General features: G+C 50.0%; 1 protein-coding gene across 3 annotated transcripts in view; it reads right to left on the bottom strand.

The window, feature by feature from the left end:
* Positions 1-3,373: 3,373 nt before the first annotated feature.
* MBTPS1 (membrane bound transcription factor peptidase, site 1) overlaps positions 3,374-13,791 on the bottom strand; it is a 54,247-nt gene continuing 43,829 nt past the window's right edge. For all 3 annotated transcript variants that reach the window (XM_041770940.1, XM_041770941.1, XM_041770942.1), the window contains 5 exons: positions 11,557-11,697; positions 9,626-9,757; positions 8,486-8,612; positions 5,548-5,678; positions 3,374-4,226 (listed from right to left, as the gene is read on the bottom strand). In XM_041770940.1, coding sequence (XP_041626874.1) covers positions 4,030-4,226; positions 5,548-5,678; positions 8,486-8,612; positions 9,626-9,757; positions 11,557-11,697 — 728 coding nt within the window. In that variant the 3' untranslated portion in view covers positions 3,374-4,029. The remainder of the gene's footprint in view (positions 4,227-5,547; positions 5,679-8,485; positions 8,613-9,625; positions 9,758-11,556; positions 11,698-13,791) is intronic.

Here is a 13,791-nt window from a genome sequence, read left to right as displayed (position 1 = left end):
TGTTTTTTAAAGATGTAGGCTTTCTCTGGGACAATGAGATTTCATGCCAGGGCAACAAAGGATCCCCTAAAAGCAGAGAGTTGGCTCAGCCTGGCCCCAGGCCACTACACACATCTGTCACCGTGGAACAACCTATCATTGACAACAGTTGACATAACCAAGCACGGCTCTGTGAGGGCCCACGAGCAGGACGCGGCTGGGCTGGAACTGGACTCCAGGCAGCCTGAGGCTCAAGCCACGGCTGCAGTTCAACACCTGTGCCCAGATGGTGACATTCTCTCCAGAGCATGCCTTTCAGGCGGACCTTGGGCAACTTGGTGCAAGCATCCGACAAGGGCTTTCTTCTAGGAGAGGGCATCTGTTTCCCGGACCCCACGAACTGTTTTTTTCCAGAGACCTGGTCCCCTTTGTGGGTGAGCACTCCCCATTGAAGACTCTTTTCAGCTCAGCCTCACCCACTCCTTTGTCCCCTCCCGTCTTCTCATGGTTCTGTCCAAGACCTCTGCATCCCGTCACCCTCCTCGTGTGTCACTGTCCCAAGTGAGGCGCTCAGGCGCAGTTCCAATCCTGCCTGCACCAGAGGTGTGGTTCTGGGCAAGGTCCTGAGCCCATCTCTCTGGGCTGCCACTTCCTCTGGGAGGTAGGGCCTGCGATGCCAAGCCCCCAGCCGTGTACCAAGATGTAATCAATGCAATCTACCTAGTGTGGTGAGCCTGGCACAGAGCTCCTGATACTAACCCTCTTGCCTGCAGACAGGAAAGGATTCACTTTCTTTTTTATATGTCTATTAACACAGCACTTTTTGGCAGGTATATCACAGAATAGGCTTGCCAATTCACAGGCACACCCCCATCTAGGCCCAGGGCTCCAGGATGGCGATGAAGCCACCCCGTATTCAGTCTTCACACAGTCACTACTGACCTTCACCTTGCAACATCATCCCCCATGCAGGTTCCCTTTGTGGAGCTGCAGTAACCACGGGTCCCTAAAAATCTGGTACACTAAACAACTACATGACCCTATGCCCAAACCTAAACCATCCACGTGTGTGTCCTGAGACTGTCGTCAGAGTGTTCCATCCCGGGCTGGCACAGTCCACCCTGTCTGAACAGGATAGCCAGTCCCAAAGGCAAGAGACACACATAGATGCCGACCTTGAAGGCCAAGCGAGGGACCCTCCCAGCAGGCAGAACAAAAGACACCCCCAGGTCCAAGTTCCACCTTTTAGGGGTGGGGGGAGATGGCCAAGTCCCCAGAGAGACAGGTGCACCCAAGGTCCTCAGCCAGCACAGAGACTCGGGTCTGGAACTTGACTTCACAACCACGTGGACTATAGCGCTATGGAGAAACAGTCTGAGTCACAAAAAGTGTCTCTATTTCAACCACTTGCCAACGAACTACAAATTTCAGGCTTCTCTGGAAAAACCTAAAGATGTGCTGTCCCTGAGACAAGGCCTGGGTATTCCAGCCAGTCCCAGCTCCGACGACCTACTCTCTTTTGCTGAGGTCTCATTTCTAGGACCTGCCTGGGCCTGTGGATGAGGACAGGCTGTGACCCCTGTTAAGTATTAAGGAGCAGGTGGTAAGCTGTTCACAGCTGCAGATGCCAGGCAGCAGGCCCAGAAGGCTCATAACGGTGCACAGGCCCCTAGATGTGACACACTGAAGCTAGCCTTGGATCCACGGCTCATCTAAGGACCACAAGGCTACTGTATGCTAAATGCTTACATCCTCAGGGCTGCTTGGGGTGGAAAGAGCTCTGGGGGGACCCAAGAGATGCCTCCAAAGCCTTGAAGGAATAGCAGCCACAGAGTACAGTACAAGCTGCAAGGTCACCAATGTGACCTCCAAGGATGGCCTGTCACAGGGAGAGGTGGGCCTGGGCGACTTCTCCCTCATCCCTTGGCCTGGGCCTTTTTCCTCTCAGGTCCTCAGCAGCATCCGATCCCATATGGACTCTACCCCTCCGGTCAATCCGTTCCTCACCTGTGACGAGGAGGCTGAGATCAGCCAGCTGGCATATAGAAACAGACTGGACGGGCAAGGGTTAAAAATCAATGGGCTCCCTGGATTAGGCCAGTTTCCTATGAATGGCACCTGGCAGATAAAATAGCCTTTGTCAAAATTAGACACTTTCATGCTTCAGAAGAGACACTCAGGAAAGTGAAGACAACCAACAGAATGAGAAAACATTTGCAAGTCAATACCTGATAAGGGACCTGGACCCAAAATACAGAAAGAGCTCTTACAACTCCATGATAAAGAAAACCAAATTACAAACTGAATCTGAACACTTACCCAAAGAAGATGTACAGACGGCCCACAAACACACAAAAAGATGTTCAATATCATTTGTTTTTAAGAAAATGCAAATCCCAACCACAAGGAACACGCCACTTGTCATCCAGGCTGTGCTAGAAGGATGATCACAGGCCTGGATGAGGACACCGAGAGCCAGTATCCTCATGCACCGCTGCTGGGAATATAAAATGGCGTACTTGCTTTGGACAAGAAAGCTTGGCAATTCCTTTGAAACTTTAACGTGACGCTGTAAGATCTTACTCCTGGGTATTTATACCCAACAGAGATGAAAACTGATATCCATAAAAAACTAAACTCATACACAAATATTCTTAGTATCAGCATTCCTAAAAGCCAAAAAACAGAACATCCCCAATGTCCACCAACTGAGGAATGGATACACAAGTGGGCCGAGTTGCACGCTGCACTGGTGCCCGGGCTGTGAGAAGGCACAATGTCCTGGTCATGCTAGCACATGAGTACGTCTTAGAAACGTGCTAAGGGGAGGGATCCCTGGGTGGCGCAGTGGTTTAGCGCCTGCCTTTGGCCCAGGGCGCGATCCTGGAGACCCGGGATCGAGTCCCACGTCGGGCTCCCGGTGCATGGAGCCTGCTTCTCCCTCTGCCTGTGTCTCTGCCTCTCTCTCTCTCTCTGTGACTATCATAAAAAAATTAAAAAAAATTAAAAAAAAAAAGAAACGTGCTAAGGGGAAACAATGGACTATGTATCATGTGATAACACACGCATGGAATGCTCGGGACAGGTACATCTGGAGAGACAGCACAGGAGGGGTTGCTGTGGCTGGGATGGAAGAAATAGAGGTTGATTTCTTAATGAGAACAATTTCTTGTGGGGGTGATGAAATGTCCTGGATTCACAGGGGTGATGGCTACACAACCCTGTGAATGTACTAAAAATCAGTGAATTGGACACATCAGAGAATCTCACAGTATGTGAATTATAGCTCAAACTATCCCTGCACCCTCACCCCAGCAGGCTGACTGGGAACCCGTTCTAGGCGGTCCTCAGGGAGAAACGGGGCAGGTGGAAGAAGAGCCTGTTATATCCTTCCTTTCAGCTTCATACAGGTAATGCATATTTATTGAAAATTTTCTTCACCGACAATGGTGAAATCAAGACCCCAAATTACAAAACATGATGGCAGTTGATACTTATAAAAATAAAGCGAAGGTCTATGTTTCACAGATCTGTGCAAGTTTCCTTCAAATCTCAGTCTGTCCTTTCATCAAAAAGGAGACCACGGAATCTTTGTTCCTTATGATGTCATAGTAAAAAACCGCATTCCACTGACAAAAAAAATAGCTTTGCTTCCAAATAGCACAAGTCTTTAAAGTGACTTTTCCCAACAATAAATATAGAAAATAGCCTTTGACAAGCACAGTTCAGCTTGGTCAGAACTTCAGCATGTGTAAAGCACCCGCCCCTCGGGTCGGGAGCCCCCAGCCAGCCTGCCACAGACCTTAGTCGGTGCATGCAGTGGCTACAGAGGTGACCATGGAGGCTGCCCCGCGAGCCCCTCCCACAGGCCCCCACTGCCGGATGATGCCCTTGTGTGTGGCACCCAGGATGCCCACGGACAGACGCTAGGACACTGCAGCTGGAGCCATGATCGCTTTCTGACGGGCTGCCCCTGGAAACCGCAAGTGCTGCCTGCTGGTTTAGGTCCTCGAAGGCTCTCTTTGGCTCTCAAGGTCAGCTGGTCTGGTGTCACACAGAAGGGGTCTTTGGTGGGTGAACCTGCTGCATGAGCTGGGGGCGCTTCACCCTGGGCTTCCTGCGCTTCGGCCTACTTCTGGCCTTGTTGATTTGTACCACAAAGAAGGCCAGGACCACCATGGCTCCCAGGAAGGCAAACACAGGGATGGTCTGGCCCACCTCCTGGTTGTAGCGGCCAGGCATGATCCCTGCAAGAGCACAGCATAAATGGTCAGTGGCACCACAGCCTCTCTGCCTCAGAGGCAGACTTGTCAGAAACAAAATGTTAAGTAATTTCAGCTGGGCTCACAGGGCAAACAATTTAAAAACTTCAGGTGAAGTGACCCAGGCCATTAGCAAAAGAGAGATTCTCAGATTAGCAGCTTCGGGGGTGGGATGGGCAGGGTGTCTGGAGATGAGGTTTTTGCTCCTTCTATTCCCTATACCCAACTTGGACTAAACTGGCCTTTAGTCACAGACTAAACTGTGAAGGCCACAGACTGGCCTTTCTTCTGTCACAGACAACCCACAATGGGGGTGCATGGATGAGCCTGGACGCCAGGAAGGAGAAGAGGTGCTGGTGTCAGAGGAGTTGAGTGGGAGGATGAGGGAGGCAGGCCAGACGGGAGTAAGGACGGCTGGCCGTGCCCCTGCCCCTTCTGGGAAAGCCTTCCGCAAATAGGACATGTGGTCAGAAGTCAAAAGTGATGGCTGGAAGACCCTGGTTTGTTAGTATGACTCTGCAACTGAGCCATGCTGGGGTTCCAGAAATAACCATCATCGGTATGCCCCATGACTGCAGGCAAGGCCCTTAGGAGTTTGGCACCACAGTTAAAAAGTTCCCAGGGCTGGAGCACATGGGCCATGGCACCAGTTCCTGGAACCAGCAATCCCAGGAGGCTATAACCTCTTGGAAGAGCACAAGGATCCCCAGAAAGTACTGCCCATGCCCTGCTGAACACCTGGATACAATCACTCCAGGTACAGGAGAACCTGTGCTAATGGTCTCGTCAGGCCAAAAGCCACTGCCCATGGAGTGGACACAATCAGATCAGTGGAGGAGCATAAACCCACATCCCAGCCTAGGGAAGTCCCATCCCAGGTGGGCCAGAACAAAGAATCAGTGGGGACCTCTGAGCTGAGGGTTTAGGGGCCAGGGCAGCTCAACCACTTGCTGGGACCCAAACCAGCAGATGACAGATGTTCCCTAGGATGCATAATAGACATTTGCTTGCAGAACTTAGGACAGAAGTGTGCAAGTTACAAGTTACTCTACTGAAAGAATTTTAACACCTAGCTATCATGACAGAAATTCAAATTTGAAAATCAAGGTAGAATATTCTGAAGGGAGCATGGTGTGTTAATCTTTTAGGTCCACTTCCGGCCTGGTTGATCTGTACCACAAAGAAAGCCTGGACCAGATGCTCCCAGGAAGGTGGACATAGGCGCCTCTGGCCCATGCTGTGGGGGATGGGGAGGTACAAACAAACCAGAGCCGGATCTAGCACCACGAAGCACCTAAGAACTGACCTCCAGGAATGTCCCAGGCACTGCTCTCTCCGGGAGACAACGGTCTAACTTGAGGGCGGTTCGATCGGAAATTGGGTAATACCACTTTGTCCAGGTCGATGGAGAGCAGCTTCTGGTGTTTCCAAAGATTACTTCATGAAAATGGATTAGAACAAAATAAAAATAAGTAATTGTACCGCCTGTGATGCTTAGGCAATACCTAAGAAATAAAATGTGATTTAAAGAGAAAGGTGAAATGATATCCCACTGACACCCACACTTAAGCCCAACTGCTTAGCAATGCTTGTGACAGCTTCTGGGTCCCAAGACGGAAATGTTAAATCAAGTCCATTTGTGGGAGATTTTAGTATTCTGAGTAGGGGTCAATTCTGCTGGGTTCCTAACAGCCCCCAAAGAGGTGTCCTGCTTCTGCTTAAGCTGGACACCACCAAGCTGTGGGAGAGGAAACCACACATGAACCTCTGAAAAGAGCCGGAGGACAGTAGCCGAAGCCAGGGCTCAGGGAACCTGGGGCTGATGGGAAGGTGTGTGGACGTCTCTGCCATGAGGCACCACAGCTGGTGGGGCTTGCTCTCTGATGAATGGTGGCCAGTGTGGCACAGGAGGCTCTGCGTGTGCCAGGAACCAGACACCCTCTCTGTCCTCAAGGACACCACCACAAAAGGCCAAGAGGCAGACACATAATAGTGGAGCTGTGGAGAGAAGCAAACCACGGGCCAGAGAGAAAAGAAAGGAAACCTGGCTGCTCGCTGGGTAATCATGCTGGACTCCTATGGTAGTAGCACTGCTCTTGTTCCTGATTCTGAGATCTGAACAACTTTTCAGGATCACACCTGAAGGACAGAGAGGCTGACACACTACACAGAGCAGCAGACAGCCTGGGGGGCACCTGGATTAGAGCAGCACACAAAGAGGAGTCTGAAGACTGCTCTGGCCAATGCAGGGCAAGGGAATAAAGTATGTCTGCTGATCATGAACTCCCCATTTTTCTGCATCTTATTCTTCTGGAAGCAGCTGGCTTGTCTTGTACTTCGGCCAAATGAAGGCAAAGACACTTCGTTCTCTGGGCATCCGGGGAAAGGGGCACCGGGCGACACAGGGTCTGGGAAGGGGCTTCCTATGCAGGAGAGAAACTACTCTCCCTTCTTGCAGCTGGGGAGCTACATGGAAAATGCTGGTGAGCACGACCACTGGTCCTGCCTCACAGGGTCTAACTTTACGTTTCAGGTTTCATCATCTGAAAATTAAACTGACAAGGGTATGTTATGGAATCGATGCTAAATGCCAAGGTAAGCTCATGACCCTGCAGCTCAGTAGAGGGGGGGGGGGGGGGGGAGGGACTGTGCTCTCACTCTGACGGGGAGATCATACTCCAGAATTTAATTATCTGGCGATGGCACTTTCTAATTGAACAATCGTGCAAACAGCACATAGCGCAGTAGTCTGAGAAGTTCATGATGCTCCAGTGGAAGGACAGAGGGGTCACCTTGCCCCTGAGGTTCCTCTCGGGTGTGACATTCCTGCCACTGCCCTAAGTAAGGTCACCTGATGCCCAACAACAAAATGGAGAAGGATCATTTCAGAGATGGACAGAAATGGAGTTCAGCACTGGACGGTGGGACACTGGGCCTTTCAGGGGCTGTCTGGGGCTGCAGAATCAAGATCCAGGTGTAGGTGCCGGGTACTGAAAGTAATTTTCAGTGTGAGATAAGGGGGAGCCTGGCAGGCATGTTAAGAAGCAATCCCCCAGAGTGCTGGCAGACACCAGACCTCAGGCGTTGCACGCTGTCCCTGACAGCTGGCTAGTGTCGGATTATGAATGTGGACTCGAGTACAGACCAAGGACGGCCTTCTCTGCTTCTGAGTCCCGAACAGCACCGGGGGCTGGGGGGTTGGGGGGGGAGGACGACACTGACTGCCACCCACCAGGAACTGCTGACCACAGCTGGAACTACAGGCTGGTCTAATGTGATGATAATGGCAGGTTACGAATAAATGGGATGTAAAAATGGCATCTTAACAGAAATTTTTAAATGATGGGATGCTAACTAGAATGGAAAAATACTCTGTAATTAAAGTTGCAAGAATAAACAGTTGATGGGAAGACAACGTGAGGACTTTACAATCCCACTGTCTTCTGCCAAGCATGTTCTGAAGAGGACAGACCGTCTGAGTGGAGTGGTGTGCGGAGTGCTCTATCCATGACAGGTAGGCATCCTCCTCTCGGTGGCTCACAGCGCAGACAGTGGCCCTCTGTCCCCTGCCACCCCCGTGCCTGGACATACTTGGACCCAAGCTAAGTGGGCAGCCTGGTGGGGAGCCCCACCGGCCAGGGTGTGAGGTGTGCTGCCAGTGAGCGGCGCAGTTTCCTGCACCACCGCCCAAAGGAAAGGCGGGGGCAGCCCCCAAACTGGCCCGGGACACAGGCCCCTGCCTCACTATGCCAGGACCCCAAATCGGGACCAACCCCCATTCTTCCTGCCAGAAATGGGGAGAAGGAATGAGGGGGAAAAGAAACACAGGAACCAGTGTGGCCAGGCCACGAGCAGGAACGCACACCTGCTCTGAGCAGTCCCAGCCCCCTGGGCTGACAGAAGAACCTGTCAGCGTTTCAAAATCCACATCACAAACAGGGCACACTCGACTCTTGAACTCCAAACCAGAGGAGTCAGAGATCTCAGCTTCTGAAGCAAGAATCAACCAAACCTAACAAAGTGCTCACTCCCCAAAGCACTTCCTCAGGCAGGACACCGCCAGAGAGCGTAATTCTAAAGGTCGAAATGGGGGCTCACCAATTTAAATAACGTCACAAAATGACAAGCCGAAAGATCTGAGGATTTACTAATGATGTCAGTAAAATTCCATTCTCTCTTATAAAAAAAGAGTAATGAATCACAAGCCCTGCAGAAGAAGTGGAAAAGCACAGTAAGGCACTAACCTGGGAGCCGTCTCGTTTAAAGGCTGTGGCTTGGCCCATGACAGGTGCGGACAGGCCGGCAGAGCCCGCGGCTCTGGGCCTCCCAAACGCGCCTCCAGGACCTTGGAGTACCGGTGCAGGTGGTTTCCTGGGGCGGCAGCAGCACGGGTGACACAAAACCATTGTTGTTAGGAAGATGCGAGGAGATAGCCCAGGTACCCTGGCCTGTCTGCTTTCCCGTCAAGAGGCCAGCCCAGCGCCCTGTTACCCTGGCTCCCCGGTGCCCCAGGTGATGCGTGCTCACTGCTCACAGCGGGGGAACAGAGCAGAAGGGCCACTGCCTTTAAAGTGGCCATGCCATACACATGGCAGGGGCCAGGTGACCTTTACTGACCACATTTTCACACACAAGGCTATGCTCAAGGAATCTAAGCTGTAGATGTGCTTCATAAAGAAAATCTTTCTCTTTTGGCATATTTATTCTCAGCCAAAACAAAACAAAAAAAAAATGTACATTTTCAAATTTCAAAATTTCTTTAATTTCTCAGACCGGTGCTGTCCAGTACTGTAGCCATGTGTGGCTGACTACTGAGCGACTGAAATAGGTTGAGTGTCTCATCTTTAAACAATAATTTGGTGTATTGGGCCAAAGAATTTTACTAAAAATGAATTTTACCTGTTTCACTTTATTTTTTTAACGGGGCCACGGGAAAACTTAGAATTGTTTGTGTATTCAGAATTGTACGTACAGCTCACACTAGGCCTCTGGTGGGCCTGGTGGTGAGGACCTGAATACTGTCTGACACACTGAGGGCAAGGCCGCAGGGGTCACCTCTCAATTCCTGTCTCTTCGCCTGTGAACTGGAAAGAACAGTATCTATGTTCCCGAGTTCTAAGAGGCCCTGAGGAGGTGATCCATGTGCTTGGCACCTGGTGAGTGCTCAGAAACGCTGGCCCTTCTTCCCACAGACCCACAGGGGCCAGGGCTCCATCTGTGAGAGAGGACAATACATGCTAACCCAGGGCAGGGTGAGGACCTCAGAGTATGCGTCCTATCTATTCCCCAGGACAGCCTGCCTGTGAGCAAACAGTCTGGAGCTTGACCAACAAGCATGACGGCCTCCTGAAGCAGCCAGCCGCCCACCCACCGTGCTCACTCACCTTCCATCCTCTCTGGAGTGGCCGAGCCAGCTCCGCTGGGAGGGCGCTGGCGGTTCCCGGAGTGACTGAGGCTGGGAGGGGTCACTCCATATGACGTGTACTGAAGGAGTGCATCCAGGAGCCAAAAGCAGTCTGTGGGTTCAATGGGCATGTTGTTTAGGGATCAGTGTGATTTTAAGGAATCCCTATAGAAAAATAAAAGCCCCCCAAAAGAGGGGAAATGGGAGGTGAAAAGATCACCCATTCTTGAGAAGCACACATCCTCTGGGGTCAGCCCCAGCCCACAAAGACCAGCTCGATGGACAAGACCTGACTGGGGCTTCACTCCTAGCCCCAGGGCTCAGGTGGATCAGTGCCACCGAGCACTGGGCTGGACGGGCTGCCGGAGCACCATCTGGCTCTGCGGCCCCTCATGAGGAGGCCAGAACAGAGACCACTCAGGGGTTGCCAGACCACGTGACACCCACTGAGCAAAGAATCGCTTAGAGAATGGGCACCAAAGCTTCTGCTAATTCCCAGAGGCTGTCCTGGGGGAAGGATCTGGATCTATACTTCGAGGACAGAGCCAGGACCCCAGTGTGCACTCCACTGGGAGGGGAGTTCGAGTTCCACACAAGTGCAGAGTCTAGTAATTTGGGCCAGTGGGCCCCCCATACAACATATGGCAACGGGAAACGGTCAGTCATTCTGAGGGACATGGCAGGGAGCCTAAGCGCTGGGCTATGGCTGACAGCCCTCATCGCAGACCCACACAGGAGGTCCTCTTGTCAGGAGACCGAGACGCTGCTGTGTCTGTAAATCTGGGCCCACCGCCTGCACAGGGGTCTGCCTGTGTCTGCCACCGCAGCCCCACTGTCACCAGCGGGACTGGACAGGCCCCCCCAAGATAAGACAGCAGCAAGCACTTCGCTCACTCAAGGGCACTCCAGCTATGTGCATGAAGCACTACCACTGGAAAATTCAGAACCAGGACAGTCCTCTCAGGCATTTAAAGTTTTAATAAAGACTCTTACCAGGAGATCTCCAGTCTTAAAAGAAAATCTCTACGGAAATAAAACATTAATCTTCTTTCAACTGTGACTTTAACCTTTTAAAAAAGACCAATCATATTACACAAAACACTAGGAATTTAGTCAAGCTCAACTTCACTCAGAGAGAGGCACATAGCTCCCAGCTCACACTCCAGTGGCTAACGTGAGGCTCCTGCCCCACCTCCCCAGCCCCATCCTCCAGGGAGCCCACAAAACTTTAGACTTGGCTGTGTTATCACCTCACTAGACCTAAATATGCAACACTTCCACATCCCATTTCCTCCTTCACAAAATGAGAGAAATAAACAGGCTCAAAACCCTGAATCTGAAACAGACACTGAGATACTAAAACAGTGGAGGAATGCCAAGAACCAATCCCCCCAACCTTCGCTAGTTCCCCCACACCCGACAATACCAAACGCCCCCACTAATGAAGGCTCACAACAGCCAAATCCCCAAGTCTGGGAGAAAAGCCAGGTGCTGGTCCTCCAGGAAGAGTGGGTCCAACCTAGAAGATGGGCCCCTGACCACAGCAGCGCCTGGGATGTATAGACTCCAGAGGGGGAAGCGGAGGTGGACAGAGCCAGGCGGGGAGCCTGTCCACCAAAGGCAACAGTCTTGGCATCTGCCCGCCTGAGGACGACGGCTTGGAGGGAAGGCAGCACAGCCTACGTGCCCAGTTTTGTTTGGCTTATTCAGTGTGCCTAGACTTACATACCTAGTCAACGTGCCGTGCGACCAAAGCAGCTGACACTTGCCAGATAGCACCTGGAGCTCACTGGCATGTCCCTTTACCTTCCAGCACCTTACCAGTGCCTTTTCAGGGACAAGGGGGATCAAGGATTTGTACATCGCAGTCAGGAAGCCCAGCTGCTTTCCGGCCACGCCACCAATCCTCACCCTTCTGTCGGTGACTGTCGTCCAAACAATTGGAGTCTCCGTACAGCACAATCCGGCCTCCGCCCTCAACTGGAATCTGATACAGTCCCAAAATGGGCACGTTTTCAACAACTGCAGTTTCCTGCTTTAAAACCTCCAATCCTGAAATAACATCACAACAAAAACAAAAATGTCGAAGGATGAGTTACTTTTTTTGTTGAGGAATGAAACGATTTTCCAATTGCTACTTGACATTTAGTCCACACGACCGGGGGGGGGGGGGGGGGGGGATCACAGCAAAATCTAATATTCAATCACAACAGTGCAGGCAGCCCCAGTGGCGCAGCGGTTTGGCACCGCCTGCAGCCTGGGGTATGATCCTGGAGACCCAGGATCGAGTCCCACATTGGGCTCCCTGCGTGGAGCCTGCTTCTCCCTCTGTCTGTGTCTATGAATAAATAAAATCTTAAAAAACAAAAACAAAAAACAACAGTACAAACTTTTACACCAGGAAAATGCCATTAATTTGGGTTTTAGCAAAACTCACCTGTCTATACACATTCCCATACCATCCTCTTTACATTTTCACAAAGTATTTTTAATCCTAAAAACACACATGCATGTCCTTTCTGATTCTGCTGAAAGGCTTTGGTCTTGGGGCTGCATTCACAAGGGGCAGCCAGCCAGGCAGCTCTCAGTACACAAAGGTATCTTTGTGGGCTCGTTACATATACCTAGGTTTTAAAAGCCAGGACAAGGGACTCCCATGTGGCCCAGTTGGTTAAGCATCTGCCTTTGGCTCAGGTCATGACTCTGGGGATCATGCTGCTCAGCAGGGAGTCTGCTTCTCCCTCCACCTCTGTCCTCCCCACCACTCGTTCTCTCTCACAAATAAAATCTTTAAAAAAAAAATGTAATAAAAGGAAAAATATTAACTAATTTTTAAAACATATGCCCACATACTTTAAGTTTAGATTTAAAACACTTGTTACATTTGTCTCACAATTACAAATGTTCCAGTGGCAGAGCGTTCTTATCTCTGCCCAATCAGAGGATACAGTTTACAATGTTAAATGAATCAAGAGGTCAAAAATGCATAAATACCAGGGGCAGCAACTGCCAATAATATCACCATATAATCTAAGAGTCTAGCCCTGAAGCAAAAGCCTTCCTCCATGCTGGAGATGACGCACATCTTCAGCATGGTGTTTACTGTGTTGGTAACATCTAAAATATCTAAAATGTCTGTGGCTATAAACACATGGCCTTTCCTGCTCACTCTGGATAATACCACTAGGAACAAAGTGGAAAATAAAACAAGATTCTCAAAAAAAAAAAAAAAAAGAAAGAAAGAAAAAGAAAAGAAAAGAAAGAAAACAAGATTCTCTTTGTTGGAGGGAAAGACAGAGAGCAGTAACAGATGAAACGGGGCAAGCATGCACTGTGCTGCCACGTGGCCTCATGCTTTGTTAGAGATTTGTGTCTGACAAACAGGGTCCCTTCTGATCCAGCATAACCCAGATTTTCAAATTCCTATTTTGTACCCAAAAGATTATTCAACGTAAAGGCTATTTGGAAATAAAAAGTCCCTTAGAAAGGATTTCAAGGTAACTACTTTTTATTTTCACCAGCAAAGAGCAAAACAGGCACCCTGAAATCTACAGTGATTCCTCTCCCCCTCAAAACCAGGCAGTGACAAGCTGATGATGAGACATCTACTCTCACCCACTGTGCACACAAGCATCAGAAACCATGATGCCCTGGGACAAACGGATTCCAGAAAGAATCACTAGCCCATGGGTAACTGTGCGTAGTGACTGGAACACTGAATCACTGATGTGCCTGAAGTTACAATACAACCTTATGAATACAGATCTATTTATTGACTGACCTTGCCTTGATGAAGAGAAAAAATTCATTTTAATAAAATAAATTCTACTTTATAAATGCAAACAGATGTGAGAGAAATTCTGTCTTTTTGTTATTTTTAACCAAAGAAACTGTCCCTAACTTCCAATTACAGAAAACAGCAATCTTCATTAGAAGCAAAACTGCAGGGGAGGACCTTTCTTTCCTTCAAATGCTTTCTCTTTTTTTTAAGGATTTTAAGTAATCTCTACACCCAACGTGGAGCTCGAACTCACAACCCCAAGATCAAGAGTCACATGGCTCTACCAACTAAGCCAGTCAAACACCCCCACTTTCCTTCAAATTCTTAAGAGAATTTTAAGAGATGAATCTATAATTAATATTCTT

Source organism: Vulpes lagopus, chromosome 10 (genome assembly GCF_018345385.1).
Source record: "Vulpes lagopus strain Blue_001 chromosome 10, ASM1834538v1, whole genome shotgun sequence".
NCBI classification, from domain to species: domain Eukaryota; kingdom Metazoa; phylum Chordata; class Mammalia; order Carnivora; family Canidae; genus Vulpes; species Vulpes lagopus.
The sequence above is the reverse complement of the archived record's forward strand: the minus strand, read 5'-3'. Positions and strand labels throughout refer to the sequence as shown.